Source organism: Protopterus annectens, chromosome 1.part0, assembly GCF_019279795.1.
Source record: "Protopterus annectens isolate FY-2018-M chromosome 1.part0, PAN1.0, whole genome shotgun sequence".
Classification (NCBI taxonomy): Eukaryota; Metazoa; Chordata; order Ceratodontiformes; family Protopteridae; genus Protopterus; species Protopterus annectens.
In genome coordinates, this window is record NC_056725.1 from 1,801,806,373 (window position 1) to 1,801,824,073 (window position 17,701).

At 41.9% G+C, this 17,701-nt stretch overlaps 1 protein-coding gene across 3 annotated transcripts in view; it reads right to left on the reverse strand.

Annotated features, from left to right (window-relative positions):
- Positions 1-17,701, reverse strand: part of UTRN (utrophin) — a 4,744,936-nt gene that overhangs the window by 3,066,647 nt on the left and 1,660,588 nt on the right. For all 3 annotated transcript variants that reach the window (XM_044069601.1, XM_044069592.1, XM_044069610.1), the window contains one exon: positions 4,695-4,808. In XM_044069601.1, coding sequence (XP_043925536.1) covers positions 4,695-4,808 — 114 coding nt within the window. The remainder of the gene's footprint in view (positions 1-4,694; positions 4,809-17,701) is intronic.

Consider the following 17,701-nt stretch of genomic DNA (forward strand, 5'->3'; position numbering starts at 1 on the left):
CTGTTGCATAAGCATTAATGTGGGTACACCTTAAGTTTGGGTTAGGTAATGTCTGTGGATATATAGCTGTAGAATTTGGGGAAATTGTTCCTATTTGGATTCATTTTTTGAAGATGTACATAGTTTTGTGTCCTTGCTCCAAGTTAACAGGAGATGGGGAGTGTTCTGAAAATGCAGTTAGTGTTTTGTTTGAAGGTTTTCATTAAAACAAAGACACAAGCTCAAAAGTAGATGAGAAGAAACCGTATAAAAGACCAGTCTGCCAAACAGTGTGTGCATGTAAAAAAAAAAAAAAAAAACTTGGAAATACACATTCAAAAAAACTGGCAACAGATGGGAACAGTAGTTTCTTTTTTATCATGATGGCCACATATCCATATTAACTTGGAACATAAATGGCCTTACAGGTATAGACAAGAAGGAAAAATGTAAATAATGCTGCAGAAGAAACATTTGGAAAGACATGAGCATATGAATTTGACAGAAAGGATATCAGGCAGAATATGTCAGGGACAAAGGAAAAGTGGGGTAATTATACTAATTGCTACTGGAGTTCCAATAGTGATAGAAGAGGGTTAAAAGACAATAATGGCTATTGACAAGGAAGGATTATGCTGCCATGTATTTATATTCCACAAAAAAAGCTACAATGGAGCATGAGAATTTTTTGGTAGATGCAATTGGCTTTCAACAGGGAATATTACTTGTAGGTGGGCAGTGAAACTTCAGTTGCAATGGTGAAGATGTATCGGGGGGGATCCCCTTCAAAATCATGAATCCCACAACATGGAATGTCAGAATGCAGAGATGAAAATAAAAACTGACAATCCCGAAATGCTGATTTTTCTCAGGGTATAAGTTTAAGTTTATAAAGATTTTAGTTAAGCAACAATTGTTGACAGCTCCAGGCAACAGAAAGTAGAAAGGGTTGTCACCAAACTTAGGGAGCCTATAACAAGAAAAATAACTCCTGTAGAGATTATTACACATTTCATTTTTTTAATATGTATAAAGCAGAGCAATGTGGAAATTAAGAACACAAATGGAAACATTTTCAGAAGACTTAGCTATATCAAGGTTAGAGGAAGATGAGGTTCAACAACTAACAGTTAAAGATAGCAGAAAAGGAGAAAACCAGTGATATATAATAAATCTTCAGCGAAAGTCTCCAGGAATTTATGAAACTCCTGTGGAAGTTTGGAAGTTACGAGGGAAAAAAAGTGATAAAGATCTATAACAGAATTTTAAAAGAAGAGGAAGGACCAATATCTTGGAAGAAAGCTGTGATGCCTGTATTACATAAAGACAGTAAAGACCCATCAGACACAATTTTATATAGGACCATTTCAATTTTAAGCCATGATTATAAAGTGTTGATGTCTATACTAACTAAAAGAAGGGTGAGGTGTTGCCAAATCTGATAGATATGAATCAATGTAGTTTTGTGGAAGGGAGGCACACAGTTAACATTAATAGAACAATGATGATCCAGAAGGAAGCAGAATGTAAGAAAATACCACTGTTGCTGATTAATCTTGATACAGTGAAAGCATTCGACAGAGTAAGCTGGGATTTTATAAGCAGAGCAATGGAAGCATTTGCATTCCCTGATACAAAAATAAGATTAATTAGAAAGATATTAGAAGGATCAGGGGCAAGAATTAAAGTGGAAGGGTTCTTCTCTGATAAGTTGTAACTAAACAGGGGAACCAGGCAGGAGGTCCTCTTTCCCTTATTTTCTATATTTAGAGTAACTGGCAAAAGAAAATAAGGGACTCGCAAATGAAAAGACATAATTAGTATGGTAGTCAAGACAAGTTGGCTTTATTTGCAGATGGTATTATTCTGTACTTGATAAATCCAGAAATGGACATCTCAGTGCTGAGGAACATTTATAGATAGTTTCAAGTCTTTTTGGTATATAAAATTAATGAAGATAAAACAAAGGCTACAGCTGTAAATTATGTACCCACTTAAGAACTCAGCAATATCCATACGTATGGAGACAAGATAAGTTGAAGTATTTAGGAGTATGGATTAAAAAGGATTTTGTTATGGCAGCTAAGGATATGTGGGATGAGAATAAACAAAAGACAATACAAAAACTGAGAAACTGGAAGCTCTTATTTATGGATATGGATAGTAACATACAGGCAGTAAAACGTTTTTAGTGCCTTTAGTTTTATATACAGGTCAGGCGTACTTTTATCAACCAAAAGAGACGCTGTAGACAATAATAAAGAGCTGAAGGAATTTATCTTGGAGGGGAAGAGGCCAACAGTCAGATGGGATAAGTTGATACTTCCAATAGAACAAGGTAGTTTAGAATTACCCGATTTGAAGGGATATTTTAGACATTCACAGTTAAGACTCATATTCATAACACAAGCAGAAGGTTATAAATTGAAATGGAAAGGGATAATGATGAAGTGGGGGGTGCTGTAAAAAAGACAGACAGTGGAATTTTGTATGAAGATCCTTAAGGGAACAACCACCACCCTACAGACCACTATATTCATGAAGTAGCAGCAAGTATTCTAAGAACTAAGCCAATACGAGAAAGGAGATTTTGTCGATCGGGGTACAGAATACAGGCAAAAGGGAGCTGGAATTTACTAGAGAAAAGTGGCAATGGAGCCAAGGTGATGGGAGCCAATAACTATGGAAGGAAAGGTAACAGAGTGGGATGAAGCCAAGAAAATATTTGGACTGCAGGCTAGAGACTGCCTTCTCAACTAGGGATTGATATCAGAGTATAGACACAGAAAGGGATGGGGAATCTTACGTGAAAGAACTGCTGTGATATTGAATATATAACAGAAGCTGCTGTTAAATAGCGAATTATTACAGCATATAAAACATTGAATGAAAACAGTAAAAGTCAGAGGACATTAGAAAAGACTGGGAAGCGAGACTAGAAAAACAAAACAATGGGAAGATACATGCTTGGCTCCCAAGTATGCAACAAAGCCCAGAAGTTTTAGAATAATTGCTTGGAAGTGTTTCCATAGGTATTTCTGTACCTCAAGCCAACTTAATAGAATTTTTCCTCAGGTAGATTGCAAACGTTGGAGGGGTGATGGGGAAGAAAGATTGGGAATACATGTTTTGTGAGTGCAATGAGTTGGCAGATTTTAAAAATTACTTACAGAGTACCTCAGTCTGAAATATTGAGTGAGCAAATGGAACCATGGACAATGATTCTTTTGAGCTGGGACACGATATTGCCTAGACACAGTAAGGCAATAAGTTTAATCCTGCTGGCTGCCACAAAAAGCAATTACTAGTAAATAGAAATCAGTCTACACCGACTGTATTTGAAGTACGGAATATCGTAAAAGGAATGGTACAGGAATCTTTAGAAAAGGGAAGAAACAAAGTGCATAGAAATAAATGGAAACTGTGGGAACAATATATGAATAATAATGTTCAGGACGAAGAGAAGGAGTGAGGTTTAAGTGAAGGCAGGAATTAAGCAATTTCCATAATTTTGGACTGATGACAGTTGTAAAGACAGAAAACATATGTGATGTATAATATATGTAAATTGAAAAATGTTAAAATGACTTCTTTTTCTTTTCTATTAATGTAGCTGTGACCTGTGTATCGAATATTATAAAAGATATAAAATTTGAAGAGGGATCTTTATTTACTCGCATTCGATTGCCGGGAAAGTCCAACTGGGTATAAGCCCATTTTAGCAGAGACCCAAGAAGAAAAGATTCAAAGTATTACAAAACACTTTAAGAACAATAATTTTACAATCTTTAAAAATACAAAAAACAAATACAGTTTAAATAATTTACCAAATTAGATATAATATGAAAAGTGTGGTTAATAATAGACAATTTATATGACAATGATTTAATACTTCACAGAAATTTTTGCCAGTTTTTAGAGAAATTAAAGGTAAGTTAGTATAATTCAAACAGGAACTGCAGTATGAAATGAGAGAAAAGCAGGCTTAGGGTACATTCAGACAGAAAGCCAGGGGACAGAATCTGACAAACAGGGAAGCGAGTGAAGAAAGGAAAATAAGGAGATGTAAGGTATGAATACATATTTCACATTCACAGACAGCCAAGTAATAATCTATGAACCAAACGACCACAAGGGCCTTTTTAAGCCTAGCCATGAATCCCAAATCTCCAAGTTCTGATACCCTTGATAAGTGTAAGCAGGGGGTTGGGAGATGAAACATTTACAGGTTACGTGCGTCCATTAGAGAGATGTAGTTTATCCTGGAGTTCAGCAAGTAAAAAGCCAGCTTTTGGCTGGGAAGGGTTTCAGAATAAACTTCAGAATCTTTAGAAATGGGAAAGAGCTAATTAAAAAAGAAATAAAAGGAAATTGTGGGAATAATACATTCAGAATAATGTTCAGGAGAAGGAGTGAGGTTTAAGGGAAGGTAGGAATTAAGCAGCTTATGTAATGTTAAACTGATGACAGGTACAAAGAAAAGGTATGTGATGAATAATGCATGCAAATGGAAAAGACAAATATGGTTGACTGTTATTGTACTATTTTAAGAGATAATTTAATAAAGGTGTTTAAAAAACATTACAGTCTACAAATAGATCATTTTTCAGATGAATAAAGTGGGGCAACCACTTGCATTACTGTCAATGAATGTGTCCACACAAAAGTAGAGTTTTATCAAGCAGTACTAGTTTAAAAGTTATCTGTTTACTAACCGTGAACTTATCCAAACGTTTCTGCAGCTCTTCAGTATGTTCCAGAGCTGGACTATCTTCATCGACGTATGCTTCCACAGTGTCCATCATATTCTGAAGTCTGTCACAATTTGTCTACACAGCAGAAAGCAAAATTAGCCTCTGTAAAACAGTTAAGCCTGAAGGATGTTAAGAACACCTGTAAATAAGGAGCTACAATACACACCGACATACTCATACCTGGTTAAAATACATCTAATAACATAACATGTCACCATGCTGAAACATCTTAACTTTAACATGACAAACTACCTGTGAGACTCAAAAGGAATCAATGTTAAAAAGAGAAATTAAACTTATGGAAGATTCTAAAGCTCAGAAGTCTCTATAACAATCCCTTCTCACTATCCACTACAAACAGAGTGAGATTGACTGGATTCTTGACATACTTCCATGTTTCTTTCAGCTGCTGGGACTTGAAGACTGATTACTACATTTATGACAGTCAGTGTTTCATGTCATTCGGTAGGAGGGGGTACTAAAATTTACATAGATAAAAAATAAAATCCTATAATGGAGGACAGCACTTTCCTATCTGTACATTTTGTAAGGTTTTAGCTACTCAACATAAAACTTCTACATTCCACCTACCATACGATGACAACAGTGATACTATCAAACCTAAACACAAATTCTCAGTCACCAGGTATGAAATTAATTCAACGAAATCTAACCTCCTCTACAAATTATACTGAAGCAAAATGCTTTGCACAGGTACACACTGCATATGGCAGCCTTCCAAAAGCTTTACCACCAGAACTTTCTCAGAAGTTCTCTACGAACAGCTCTGGCCTGGTGACAGAGATACAAAGCCTTGACTATGACCCATGTTTGACTATTCTATCCAGTATAATCCAAGTTCTAAGTATTGACTTAGTGATGCAAATACATAAAAACATAGTAGAAGTCTAGAGGGCTAGGTAATGGAAGGTGAAAGTGAGCAGGCAACAGCAACTCGTTCATCCTAGGTGGGGTGTGGGATGGAGAGAGGGGTAGTATTGCCTGGTATACTGGCAATACTTGCAAGACTATGAAGCAAGTTGTTCTCAGCATATCAGCCTAGCCGACAAACCATGCTGCTCTAGTGCAGCTGAAGTGGGTGGGGGAAGGTGGGTCTGCATAAACAACTGGGGAACAAAAGGAGTATGCTTGCAAACGGAAAAATAAAACTTCAGTAAGCATAAAGAACATACTCCAAACTCCAAAACAATGAATACCACCCATATACTGCTGTTTCTGTGATCACAAGTAGGACACTGGATTTGCCAATAGCATACTTTACAAAATAAAAAGCAAGCAGACGACTTTGCATTCTTCAAACAAAATTAGTGAGGCAAAAGGGCTGCACAGTTTTCCCACCATCTGGAAAACAGCAATCGGACTGTCAGCCTCTCTGGAGATCTCCCAGTTCAAATTTACACAGATTTTTTTCTGGGAGAAATGTGCTTGGTAGGTGACATCCAGGTGAAGATGATCTCCAAATAGATGGGTGTGGTGTCAGATGTGTTGAAACCTTATTCTGTCCATCCTTAGTGCATGAATGTCAGAACAACAAAGCTCACTTCAATTGCACACACTGTTTTCATGAAAACAACTTAAGCAAGGCAGGGTTGTACGTCATAGGAGGTTACTAGTCTAAGACCTAGGGACCTTACAAGCCTAGTTCAACCCTTGCTCCCTACAAGGCCTTGAGATATGGTAAATGATTACAAGCTGATTTAAATCAGCACCTGTCACTATCCAAGAGGGACACTGTTGAAACCCCTTGGGTGAATTTGCAGTTTCCCATCCAATCATCCAAGTTGAGCTTAAACAGGGTCAACAAGGGGCTCTGTTTAACTTGAAGTTTGTTTCAGAGGAGAGGTAACCTCTGAGAGACATCCATCTCTCCAGCAAGTCCAGTTGATGTTACAGCCTAGGATAAGGTCCCGAGAGCAAGTGAATCGTGTACCATTTGACTTATGAATGTGCAGCATAGCCATTATGGCAGGATCAGAGGTTGCTCTGTATGCAAGGCACATGTTGCATCTGAATAGTCTATACAATACACAGTATACAATACAGAGTACAGTGACAATGACTTCAGTCTGTCCTCTTATGCTGAAGACCCTGAATTTTCTTTGTGAGAAACATTTGCGGTCTTCTCTAGTTGCTGCAGGTGCCTGGTAAGGTACATAACAAGGGGAACACTGTACTCTATTACTGGCCTGATGAGGGAAGAGTATTGGGGGGGGGTTTATAACCTCTTTTGCTTTGGAAGCTATGCCCTAACTAATGAGGTGAGCAACATAGAAGGCCTTCCTAACCACTGTGGAGATAAGGTGATCAAAGGTACGGTTGCTATCAACCTGTGTGCCCAAATCTCTCACCACTGATTTAGAGCGTTGCTGTTAATATGGTAATCCGCAGGGGCATCACCCTTGCCGAAAGGGGATGATAATGCATTTTTTTGCACTGAAGTTAAGTCCATAACTTTGGCAACAACCATTTTTTTTTTGAGTAAGCCCTTCTTGTAGAATGACATCATTTGGGGACTCTTAACTCCACCCAGTTTGCAGTCTTTGCAAACTCTGTCAGTGACGGACCTTTTGTTGTTGCTTGTACTGCTGAGAAGTAGATTCCAAACAAGAGGGACTCCAGCAATGATCCCTGCAGAAAACCACTCATAACAGGTCTGCTGGTGGAGGTGGAATTCCCTATTTTGACTGTGTGTGTTCTGTTGGTGAGCCAGTTTGCAACCCACCTGATGACATATGGGTTGATCCCTAGTTGGGTTAGTTTTTCAATGATGTCTGAATTGGGGATTGTGTTAAAGGTCCTAGGTAAGTCTAGGTAAGCCGTATACACAGATGTGCCCTTGTCCAGGACTCTGGTGTCATTCTCGAAGTCGTCTCCCAGGGTCAACAGGCACAATCTGCCTTCGAATTAGGTCGGGTCAAGAGACTGAAGGCTTCCTAAACCTTTGTTGATATGGTCCACGATAATTCTCTCCATGAACCTGCAGATAAGGCTGGTTAGGCTTATGGGTCTGTAGTTCCCAGGATCGGTGGCTGCACCCTCTTTTTGTAAGGGGATGTTGGTAGTAGTTTTTCATTCTGCAGGGACAAAATCAGTGTTTAGACTGTGATTAAAGAGAGTAGTCAAAAGTGTTGCTAACTCATGCTTTAAACCATTTAAAATGCAACCTGGGATGTTATCAGGACCCATAAAGGCTGTGTTTTTGGCTTTGAAGAGAGCCGTTAAGACCTGCTCTTTAGAGATGGTAGGTGGGGAACAGGTGGTAGGAATGTTCAGGGGTATATGTGGCGGGGACAAGGGGGAGAAGTTTTCACTGAACCTGTCTGCTAGTAGGTTGGCTATTTCTACAGGTTCACTATATATGGTACCATTTACCACAAGTTCAGCTCAAATCTGGGCTTTTCCTTTAAGGTTTCAGATATAGCTAAAGAATGCCTTGTGGTTATCCTTAGCCAGAGATGCTAATTTAGATTCGTAGTTGGCTTTAGAGGACTTTACAATATGTCTGATTTTCTTGTTCAAACTGAAAAAGGGTGCACTTCCTATTCTGACACCGTTCCTTCATGTTCTTAGACAGCAATTTCTTCCTCTTGGTGTACAGTCTGTTTATTGCAAATGTCCACCAGCCAAGCTTCTTCTTTGTAGAGGATCTTGCTTTGGTCTTATCAGGCACGGCTGAGCCAAGACAAATGTACAGATGTTTATAGAGAGCATTGGTATATGTGCCAGTATAGGTGTCCTTGCCGCCAGTGGGGACAGAAGCTTTGAAGCTGTTAATGCCATCTCTTAAGAGACTGCATTTGACTTTGGAGAAGTTTTTTAGCCTAATTACTCTCCTGGGGGTGGGGCTCTGATGTAATCATCATTTCGAACTAGACTAATTTATGATCAGACTTCACCAGAGAGGCCACACACTTGTGGTGGTACACTAATTTCTCGTGGTGGTGATTATTAGAACAGGACCGTTTTGGACCACTTATGGGGGTGGGAACTATCTGTTCTAAGGCATTGGAGTTAGCGAAGTTCAAGATCCTTTGGATGAGTGTGTTAGCACACAGATAATTTACTCAGTCTATGGACAGGTAGTTAAAGTCACCCATAACCAGAGTGTTTGGTTGTATTTTGAGCGACTCAAGTAGATCCAAGTAGGCAGTGTGGATATCATGATTCATGGATGTGGACCTGTACCGGACTACAACTTGGAGGGGGGGGGGGTCTTTCCTACAGTTATTTGTACTTAAGTAATTCTAGGGAATCATTTTGTTTAACCAATCTAAAGGTGCATTTATCTTTGACGAAAATTGATACTCCTCCAGGATTACTTCTCACACGTTCACTATGTGGTCTGAATGTGTGGAAAGACATTATAAAGTACAGTTTTGTACCTACCATAAATGTAGATGTCCAATAGGTATGCATCTGCAGTCATAACATATGGGTTTGTCCTGCCTCAGGCAGCCCCTCGGTCGGCCGGATTCCAAAGTCTGGGTCTGGCCTCGGCTGATGTCGCACTTTCCCCGACGTCAGAGCGTCTGGGGTATAAAAGCATCAGCAGACACCATTTTCCTCAGTTTTTCTTGCCCCAGATGCCAGGTGCCCTCTAGGAAGGCTAAATTTGGATAAATGCTGAAAAGTTCCAAACATTTGCAAATTATATACATGAATAAACAAACAAATACACCATAATAGATTCCTCCAGCTAGCTAAAAGGGGGGTAAGCACCCTAGGAATACCACAGAGGGGAAGGAGGGAGGGTAATCCTGACTGCAGATGCATACCTATCGGACATCTACATTTATGGTTGGTACAAAACTGTACTATGTCCTTCAAGGATGCATCTGCAGTCATAACATATGGGTAGAATACCATAGCCAATCTGGGGGAGGAGGTACTAAGAGAAGGATGGTGTAGTTAAGATCCCCTGCAGGACTGCAGTTGCAAACCCTGCTCTGGATCTAGAGTATAAAGGTAGATTGTAATGCTTGGCAAATGTATGCACGGAGCTCCAAGTAGCAGCTTCTAAAATGTCCTCCACCCTCTGAGATAAAACAGTTTGATTGGAATTTAAGGAATTTTCCAGGCAGTTAGCTGCAATGTTTTCAAGTTGGGATGCAGGGTCTTGAAATTGTTCTGCGTTAGAAGAAGAGGCCATAGGGGGAGAGGCCATGAATTTGCCTGAGACATGCTTCTCAATAGTGGGTACCAGTGTTGTCTTGGCCAGTCCGGAGCTATTAGTATCACTTTTGGCTGTTCCTCCCTGATCTTCAGTAGAACCCTGTACATCAATGGGAGAGGTGGGAAGGCATATACTGTTAGGGCATTCCAGCTGAAAGAGAGAGTCCACCCTCCAAGCTTGTGGGTGGTATGTCCTTGAGCAGAATGTCTTCAGTTGGTGGTTGAGTGGGGAGGCGAACAAATCTATCTCCGGCATTCCCCATGTCTTTGTTATGAGTTTGAAGATGTCTGGGTGCAGCATCCATTCGTGTGCATCCATGGTAGTTCTGCTTAAGCTGTCCGCTAGTGCATTTTCTTTTCCTGGCACGAATTGGGCCTGCAGATGGATATTGAGATTCAGGCATAGATCCCACAGATTCATAGCCATTCGGCATAGAGGGTAGGAATGTGTGCCTCCCTGTTTGTTTATGTACCACATGACCGTGGTGTTGTCTGTCCTTATTAACAGATGTCCTTGTTGGAGGAAGGGTTTGAATGCCTCAATTGCATGCCTCACTGCCAGCATTTCCTTTTGGTTTATGTGCATGCTTAGCTGCCCTTGAGGCCATAGGCCTTGGATACATTTGTCCTCCATGTGTGCTTCCCATCCTCGGTCTGAGGCGTCCGTGATGATGGTCTGCCTTGTTTTTGGTTTGTTGAAAGGTAACCCTCTGTTGGACTGGCAGGCCTGAGCCCACCACAGGAATTCCTTTTGAAGGCATGGAATGATTGGTATCATGGTTTCTAAACTGTGACTGTGTTGAGACCATACACTCCTTAGGTACCACTGTAATTTCCTCATATGTAGCCTGGCATGTGGGATTAAAATTATGCAGGATGCCATGTAACCCAGGGCCTGCAGGATTTTCCTTGCAGTAAGCTGAGTTTGTCTTGTCAGAATCATGAAGTAATCTGGAAGTTGTTTTTGTTTTTCTTCTGTGAGAAGAGCCATCTGGGTGTTTGTGTCCAGATCTGCACCCAAAAAGGTTATCCTTTGGGATGGTACTAGTCTTGACTTTTGAATGTTGACTGTGTATCCCAAGGTCTGTAGCAGGTGTATGGCATAGGCCAAGTCCTTTAACAATTTTTTCTTGTTGTCCGCTTGTATTAGGCAGTCGTCCAGGCATGGATACATTTGAATTCCCTGTAGTCTGCAATGTGCAATTACTGATGCCAGGCATTTCGTGAATACTCTGGGTGCAGTAGATAAGCCAAAGGGCAATGCTGAGAATTGATAATGCTCTGATCCTGCAAGAAATCTGAGGTGTCTTCTGCAATTTGGTCGGACAGGGACGTGCAGGTATGCCTCCTTGAGATCTAGAGTCACCAGCCAAGACTCCTTGCCCAACATGGGAAAAAGTTGCTGTAGGGTCAGCATTTTGAATTTTGGCACAATGAGATAAGTGTTCAGTGCGGACAGGTCGAGAATAGGCCTCCATTGGTTTTCTTTTCTTGGTACAAGGAATAGTCTGGAGTAAAATCCTTGGCCTTGTTCTGAACATGGTACCTTTTCTATAGCTTTCATCTGAAGTAAATTGCTGATTTGTCAAAGCCTCTGCCTTCTGATTTGGTGGAAGGTTTGGCATTCCGCTTCTTTTTGGCAAAGTGTGGAAGTGAAACCTGTATCCTTTGTCTATTATTTGCAATGTCCATGTATCCTTTGTAATGCAATGCCAGTTTTTTGAGAATAAAGCCAGCTTTCCGCCCAAGGGTGCTTCCAGTTGATCCCTGGTAGGCAGAATCAGAGTCAAGTCATTGGGTCTGTCCTGTAGTAGTGGTTGTAGTTGTAGCTGTTGCACTACTCCTCTGGTTGGCAGGCTGCCACTGACGGCCTCTGTAGGAGCCCTTCGATTGACCTCTGCCTCTCTGGGCTCTGTTAAGAGTCTGGAAAGGACCAATTCTTTGTAGGCCAGTTTCTGCTGAATCTCGGTGGTTGAACTTGCAGGAAATCTTTAACTGTTTGCCCAGATTTTGCTTTTTCTTCAACCTTTTTTAGAATCTCCTGTGCAGGGGAGCCAAATAAATTTTTTTCTCCATTGGAGCATCGAGGAGTTTAGCTTTGACATGGTCCGGCAAAGATTGCTCCTTCAGCCAGGCATGCCTACAAATAACTGCCCCAGTCATAGCTGATCTAAATGAAGCCTCCAGTGCATCATAGCCACATTTTAGGAAATGAGTACTAACCTGTTGTGAGTTGTGTACCAAATCCTCAAGGGATTTACGGTCTAAGGGTTCAGGAGAAGAAAGTTTCTTATTCAGTTAATCTAACAAATACTCTTGGTACTGTATCATATGGAATTGACAGTTTAATGCCCTGGCAGAAAGAGTTGCAGATGTATACACCTTCTTTCCCCATCTCTCTAAAGCTCTAGACTCTCTTTCAGAGGGTAGGGGATTTTTGGCAGTAGCGGCTGCGACCCCTTTAGGGCCCTGAGAAATAGTTTCTGGGTCTGCAGCATGGGCTTTATACAGATGGAAATGAGAATCTGGGACCCTGTAATATCTGTCAGGTTTGGCAGGGGCCGGAGGAAGAGTATCAGAGGCTGTACTGACATCATTGTACACATCAATTAAACAGGAGGTATAGCTAAGGGCCTATGCTGAGGCAAATGCAAAAAGGTCCTTAATCTTTTTCCAGAATCAGAGAAATCCTGACCTTGCCATTGAAAGTGCTCTCTCATGGAGTGTAAGGTCTCCCCAAAGGAAAACTCTTCAGGAGGGGAGGCCGAAGGGATAGATTCCTCTGCATCTGAATCCTCATAAGGCGAGTAAGCCCCTTCCTGGTGGTCTGACAAGTCAGATCCATCTGTGGAATCATCTGAGGAGTGTGGTTCAGAGGGGTCAGTCCTGGGCCTTTTGTCTGGAGGAGGTTGAGAGGCCCTGTCTGGGTGAGGTTGTGAACCCCTAATTAAGGGGATAAGGTCCTCAGCAAGGCTGAGGATCTGTGAACTAGAGGAAGGCCTCTGGGATGTAGGTTTGGCAGGCAAAGCTTTTGAAAGTTTGGCAGCTTTAGCCCTAGAAAAGGCCTTAATGGACAGAGAAGCTGGGGGCCTAGCTGCCCCACGTGCAGGGGTAGAAATGTCCAAAGGTATGGTGTCGGACAATTCCTGAACACTAGCTTCGGTAGGTAGTTCTGAAGCAGACTCAGCCGGGGCCTCTCGGGCCTCGGTGGTCGGAAGTATGGTTTCGGAAGAAGGAATCGCCGAGGACTCGGTTTCGGCCGAAACAGAGACACTCGCGGTAGGCCTAGCCGTGGTTTCGGCCGAAACCGTGGGCCGCGAGTGTCGGTCCTTTTCCTTGCGTTTTTTGACCATATGCGAAGTCGGAGTCTCCGACGGCATTTTATAAGCAAAAGCGGCTCCAAAAAATTCCTCTGCAAACTCCGACCAACGTCTAAGAGTTCGTCGGTTGAAGGAGGCACAGGCTAAACAAGCCGATACGTCGTGGTCTGGGCCTAAGCAAGGAAGGCAGTAAGAATGGAAATCCTTATGAGGTATTTGTTTCCCACAAGTTAAACAATTATTTACTTTGTCTGACATCGGCTGAGGCAAGAAAGAGTCCCCAACGGGGTACTTAGCTTTTTTCGAAGTCTTCGGTAGCTGAAATCACTGGATCTGACCGACCGGCACTTGCGAACAGCTTCTGCTTCAGGCACCACGCGGCAAGAAAGACTGGGGAAAATGGCGTCGGCTGATGCTTTTATACCCCAGACGCTCTGATGTCGGGGAAAGTGCGACATCAGCCGAGGCCAGACCCAGACTTTGGAATCCGGCCGACCGAGGGGCTACCTGAGGCAGGACAACCCATATGTTATGACTGCAGATGCATCCTTGAAGGACATCCTGGCATGGTCAGGGTACTCCCCAGAGCTTTGAACCAGGTCCTTGTGACTGCACAGATGTCCAAATCTTCCAAAGTGAGGAATGCTTCCAGTGAGTACAGTTTCAGATTTAGAATCTTAGTGTTTAGCAGCATAACCTTGAGGTTGTTTTTCCAGGGTATTTTTATGTCAGTAATTTTGTTTTTGTGACACTGCCTAAAAAAGACACAACAGGGGAGGCAAGTGACTTACCCAGTATCCAAAAGCCAAGAGGTGACAGGTGAAGACCATCTCTGGCAAAACAATGTGGTCTACCAACCATATCGTCCCGGGCTGACAGATAGTGGATCCCCTTGGAATGGCACCATAAACTAAGCCAATTACTGAAGTCAATCATTTTTTGTCTGTATTGTGGCGGGTCTATATCATAGGAGCGAATCACACAAATTGTGAACTCTCATAATATCGAACGTGCCGGACCTCGAAGTGCTTTTTCTGAGATCATGGTACAGTGAAGAATGGAATATTTGCCCTTTCCTCACTGTAGTGCAATCTCGGAGTTGTAATATATATTTAGCGGGGAGTGTGGGGGCCCCCACAATAGGAAGTTCGAGGTTTTAGATATTATGAGCGTTTGCAATTTGTGCGATTCACTCATATGATATAGACCCCATTGTGGCATCATCCTAGGTGAAGACAGAATGCTGCATAAGGCTAGGGACACACCTGACTGGGAACACGTCTCTCTTCATATAGTCCAGAGAGGTACGTCTCAGGTCATAAACACTAGTATGGACTAGGACAAAAGTCATAACAGTACCTGTTGTTGAGAGACCTTAGTGCATATGTGACATGGTGAACCCTGACACCTGACAGACAGCTGACAGTGACTTTTCCTTATCCAACTTGGTGAGTGGGACATCTGCGTGTCTCACAATGGAGTCGCCTATGACCAAAACATTAGATTTTGTGTTTTGCCTTAAGAGCTTGTTAGGCGAGACATTTTTGGATATGTTTTTGCGTGTACTGTGTGAATTATGTGAAGTGTGTTTATGCTTGGGAGGTCTCTGATCTTTAGAAAGGCTTCTGGTGAGTACCTCTGGCATATGTGGGTTTAGGTGCTGTGCGTGTGGTTGGTGCAGTAGGTGAACTGTATGAGCTGACAACACCCTTTGTATCGGATATGCTGACTTGTGAACGACAGAGCACAGATTCTACATTCTTAACATAGATATCTCATATTGAATTTGAGTGACATCAAAGTAATGGGTTGTCAGTGTACATGACGCAATTGCTACACTGCTTCAGGATTACCATATTGACCAGGCCAGCTGGAGAAACTGTGGGAAACTGTCCATCCATGAAACTAGGTAAAGTACTGTGGTCGGTAATGTGGAGAGGACTAGAGGAACAAGAAGTTCTAATCTCCCTCTTTTGTGGAGACTACCTGGATTAGTGCTCAGAATAGCAACAGAGGGCACCCCTGAAGATCTTAAGAGTTCATGCAAAAACTACATGCACATCTCTAATATCTTAGTGTAAGAGCCTCTTCGCAGGGATAAAAATGTGAAACAACAAGCAGTGACAAACTTCAAGGAGGATGGAAAGACAGATCTATGGAAGAGATTCAGAATAAACGTAAAGGAAACACTCAAAGAAAGTGCTGTTCCTGGAGTGCAGCTCCAGTTGCGCTGTTCAAAGAACCAAAGACTAGGTGGCTATGGCACAAATGTCTGCTATGGTCATTCCTGAAATAAGCACTACAGCTAGCCCTTACTCAAACATGCATACAGCCATTGGGCTTTTGCCACTGCAACGCCTGCCAGTTTACACTTGCAGGTACTGATCAGTAGACAAAGACCACAACACAGGGTGGGTGAAATGGCTCTAGCCATTCATTGTCATTACCACTTTGCTCCTCCAGTCTTTCAGCTGTAACTCAAAACTCTAGTCTAGGGTGCAGTTAAAGCTCAATTGCTCTGCACTATGGAGAAAGATAATAGAACTGAATCTTGGGGAAAAAAAAGTTTTGTATCAGTGGTCTGGTCACAGATAAAGAAAACACAGACACACATACAGTGCTTGCACTGCGAGGTCATCACTTTTTGAAAAGTGGTTTGGATATACAGTCAGTGGCAATGATCACCAAATTTTTTTTCAAAAACACTATGTGGGTGAAAGAACTGACCAGAAAAGGACATATCCTTTTTTCTTATGGACATTTCTTCATCAGCTTTGACAATGAACCAGAAAACATAAGGATCATCTAAATGGTGCCAGTAGCTCATCATTGAAGATCTGCTGTCTAACAAGATATCCACATATCCCAAGAATCTGCATGCTATTATCTTAGTAAAATAGTAAAGTTGGGGGAGTTGGTAGAGGTGCTCCTGCTATATATACAGCATTTCCAGTTCTCTTCCCAGTCTGCAGGCCAGGGTGCCTTCCTGTGTGTAGTGTGTGTGTGTGTGTGTGTGTGTGTGTGTGTGTGTGTGTGTGTGTGTGTGTGTGTGTGTGTGTGTGTTCCTTGTATCTACAGAATTTCAAGGGAGCCGTCAAGTTTTCAGGCACGTCCCAATGGCATGTAGCTAGATGGACTATTGTTGGTGGAAGCTGCCTGTGTGTGTACATGCAGTGCAACAGTGCGACATGCAAATCGACCCTGCCTCACTCAGAAATGTTTCCTATCTTACATCTTTTGCTTGCTAGGAGAGGCTTGAGTGAGTTAAGACCTTAAAATGTAAAATGCTGAAGATGGAAGGAGGAAGCAACACTGCACTCCCTTCAGCAGACATGCTTACATCCATCCACTTTCAAACAGCTTGTCCTAATGATGGTCAAAGAGGTAAGTAAGCTGAACGGTGGCAAGCAAACTCTCTTATCCTCATCCTGCAAAGCCACCAAGTGTTCCTAGGCAAGAAGAAAAATCTCCCCAGCATGTCCTGTCTATCCTTGGCCTCATCCCAGTGGGCTTTGCTGGTACAACTCCGATGGAAGACCCTCAGAAAGCAAACTTGCTAGCTGCTCAAATAACTTCAAACGACTCATCTCAATTTGAAGGTCTAGTGGGTTCAACTCCAACATTCTCCTAAAATTACAGCTTCCACACTTGTCATGGACAATGTGGTTAGCAACCCTGTAAACAGACTCATTTTAACTGAATTTATTCACAATCTTATCCCTTTGGTCACTCCTAAAAAAGCTCATAACTACTTGTGAGGATAGGACATGGAACTGGTAAAGTGCTTTCACTACAACCACCACAGTTTGGTGCAATACTTGCAGTACTTCTACTGCTGCTCCCACCAGCTAAACTCCTGACCCTTTCTACTCTCACTTGTGACCACCACCACAAGATTCCTGAACTCGTCCACTGAAAAAAGATATTCTCCTCTCACCTGCAGAAAATAATCCAATCTTTCCAATTGAGAATTTCCATTCAAACTACTTGACACTCAGCAGCAAACTGCTCCAGTGCAAGCTGGAGATTACCGTGTCCCATTGTGTCTGCAAACAAATATTCAGTCCTCAGATCGCCATATTGGACAGTCTACACCTGGACATTTTTCATGCAAATAATGAACAGGATGAGAAAAACAACATACCTTTGGCAGAGTTCTGCAGTCAGCTTGAATACATCTGACTTGACAATGAAAATGTAGACAGAGCTTTTGCTCTGCACATAAAGGGATTGGATGGTACACAGCAAGAGCACAGACCCTTTACTGCTACAGTATCAAATGTAAGCTGCTAATGACAAGTATGCAGTCATCTGACTTCTCCAAATCCACAAAACAAAAGCTCTCATGAACCCCTTCAACATCAGTGAATTAACTTTTTATCCTAGCATGGATTCTGAAGGGTTTCATGATAGTCTGTCACTACTATCAGCATGCATTTTATGAACATGGAGAAG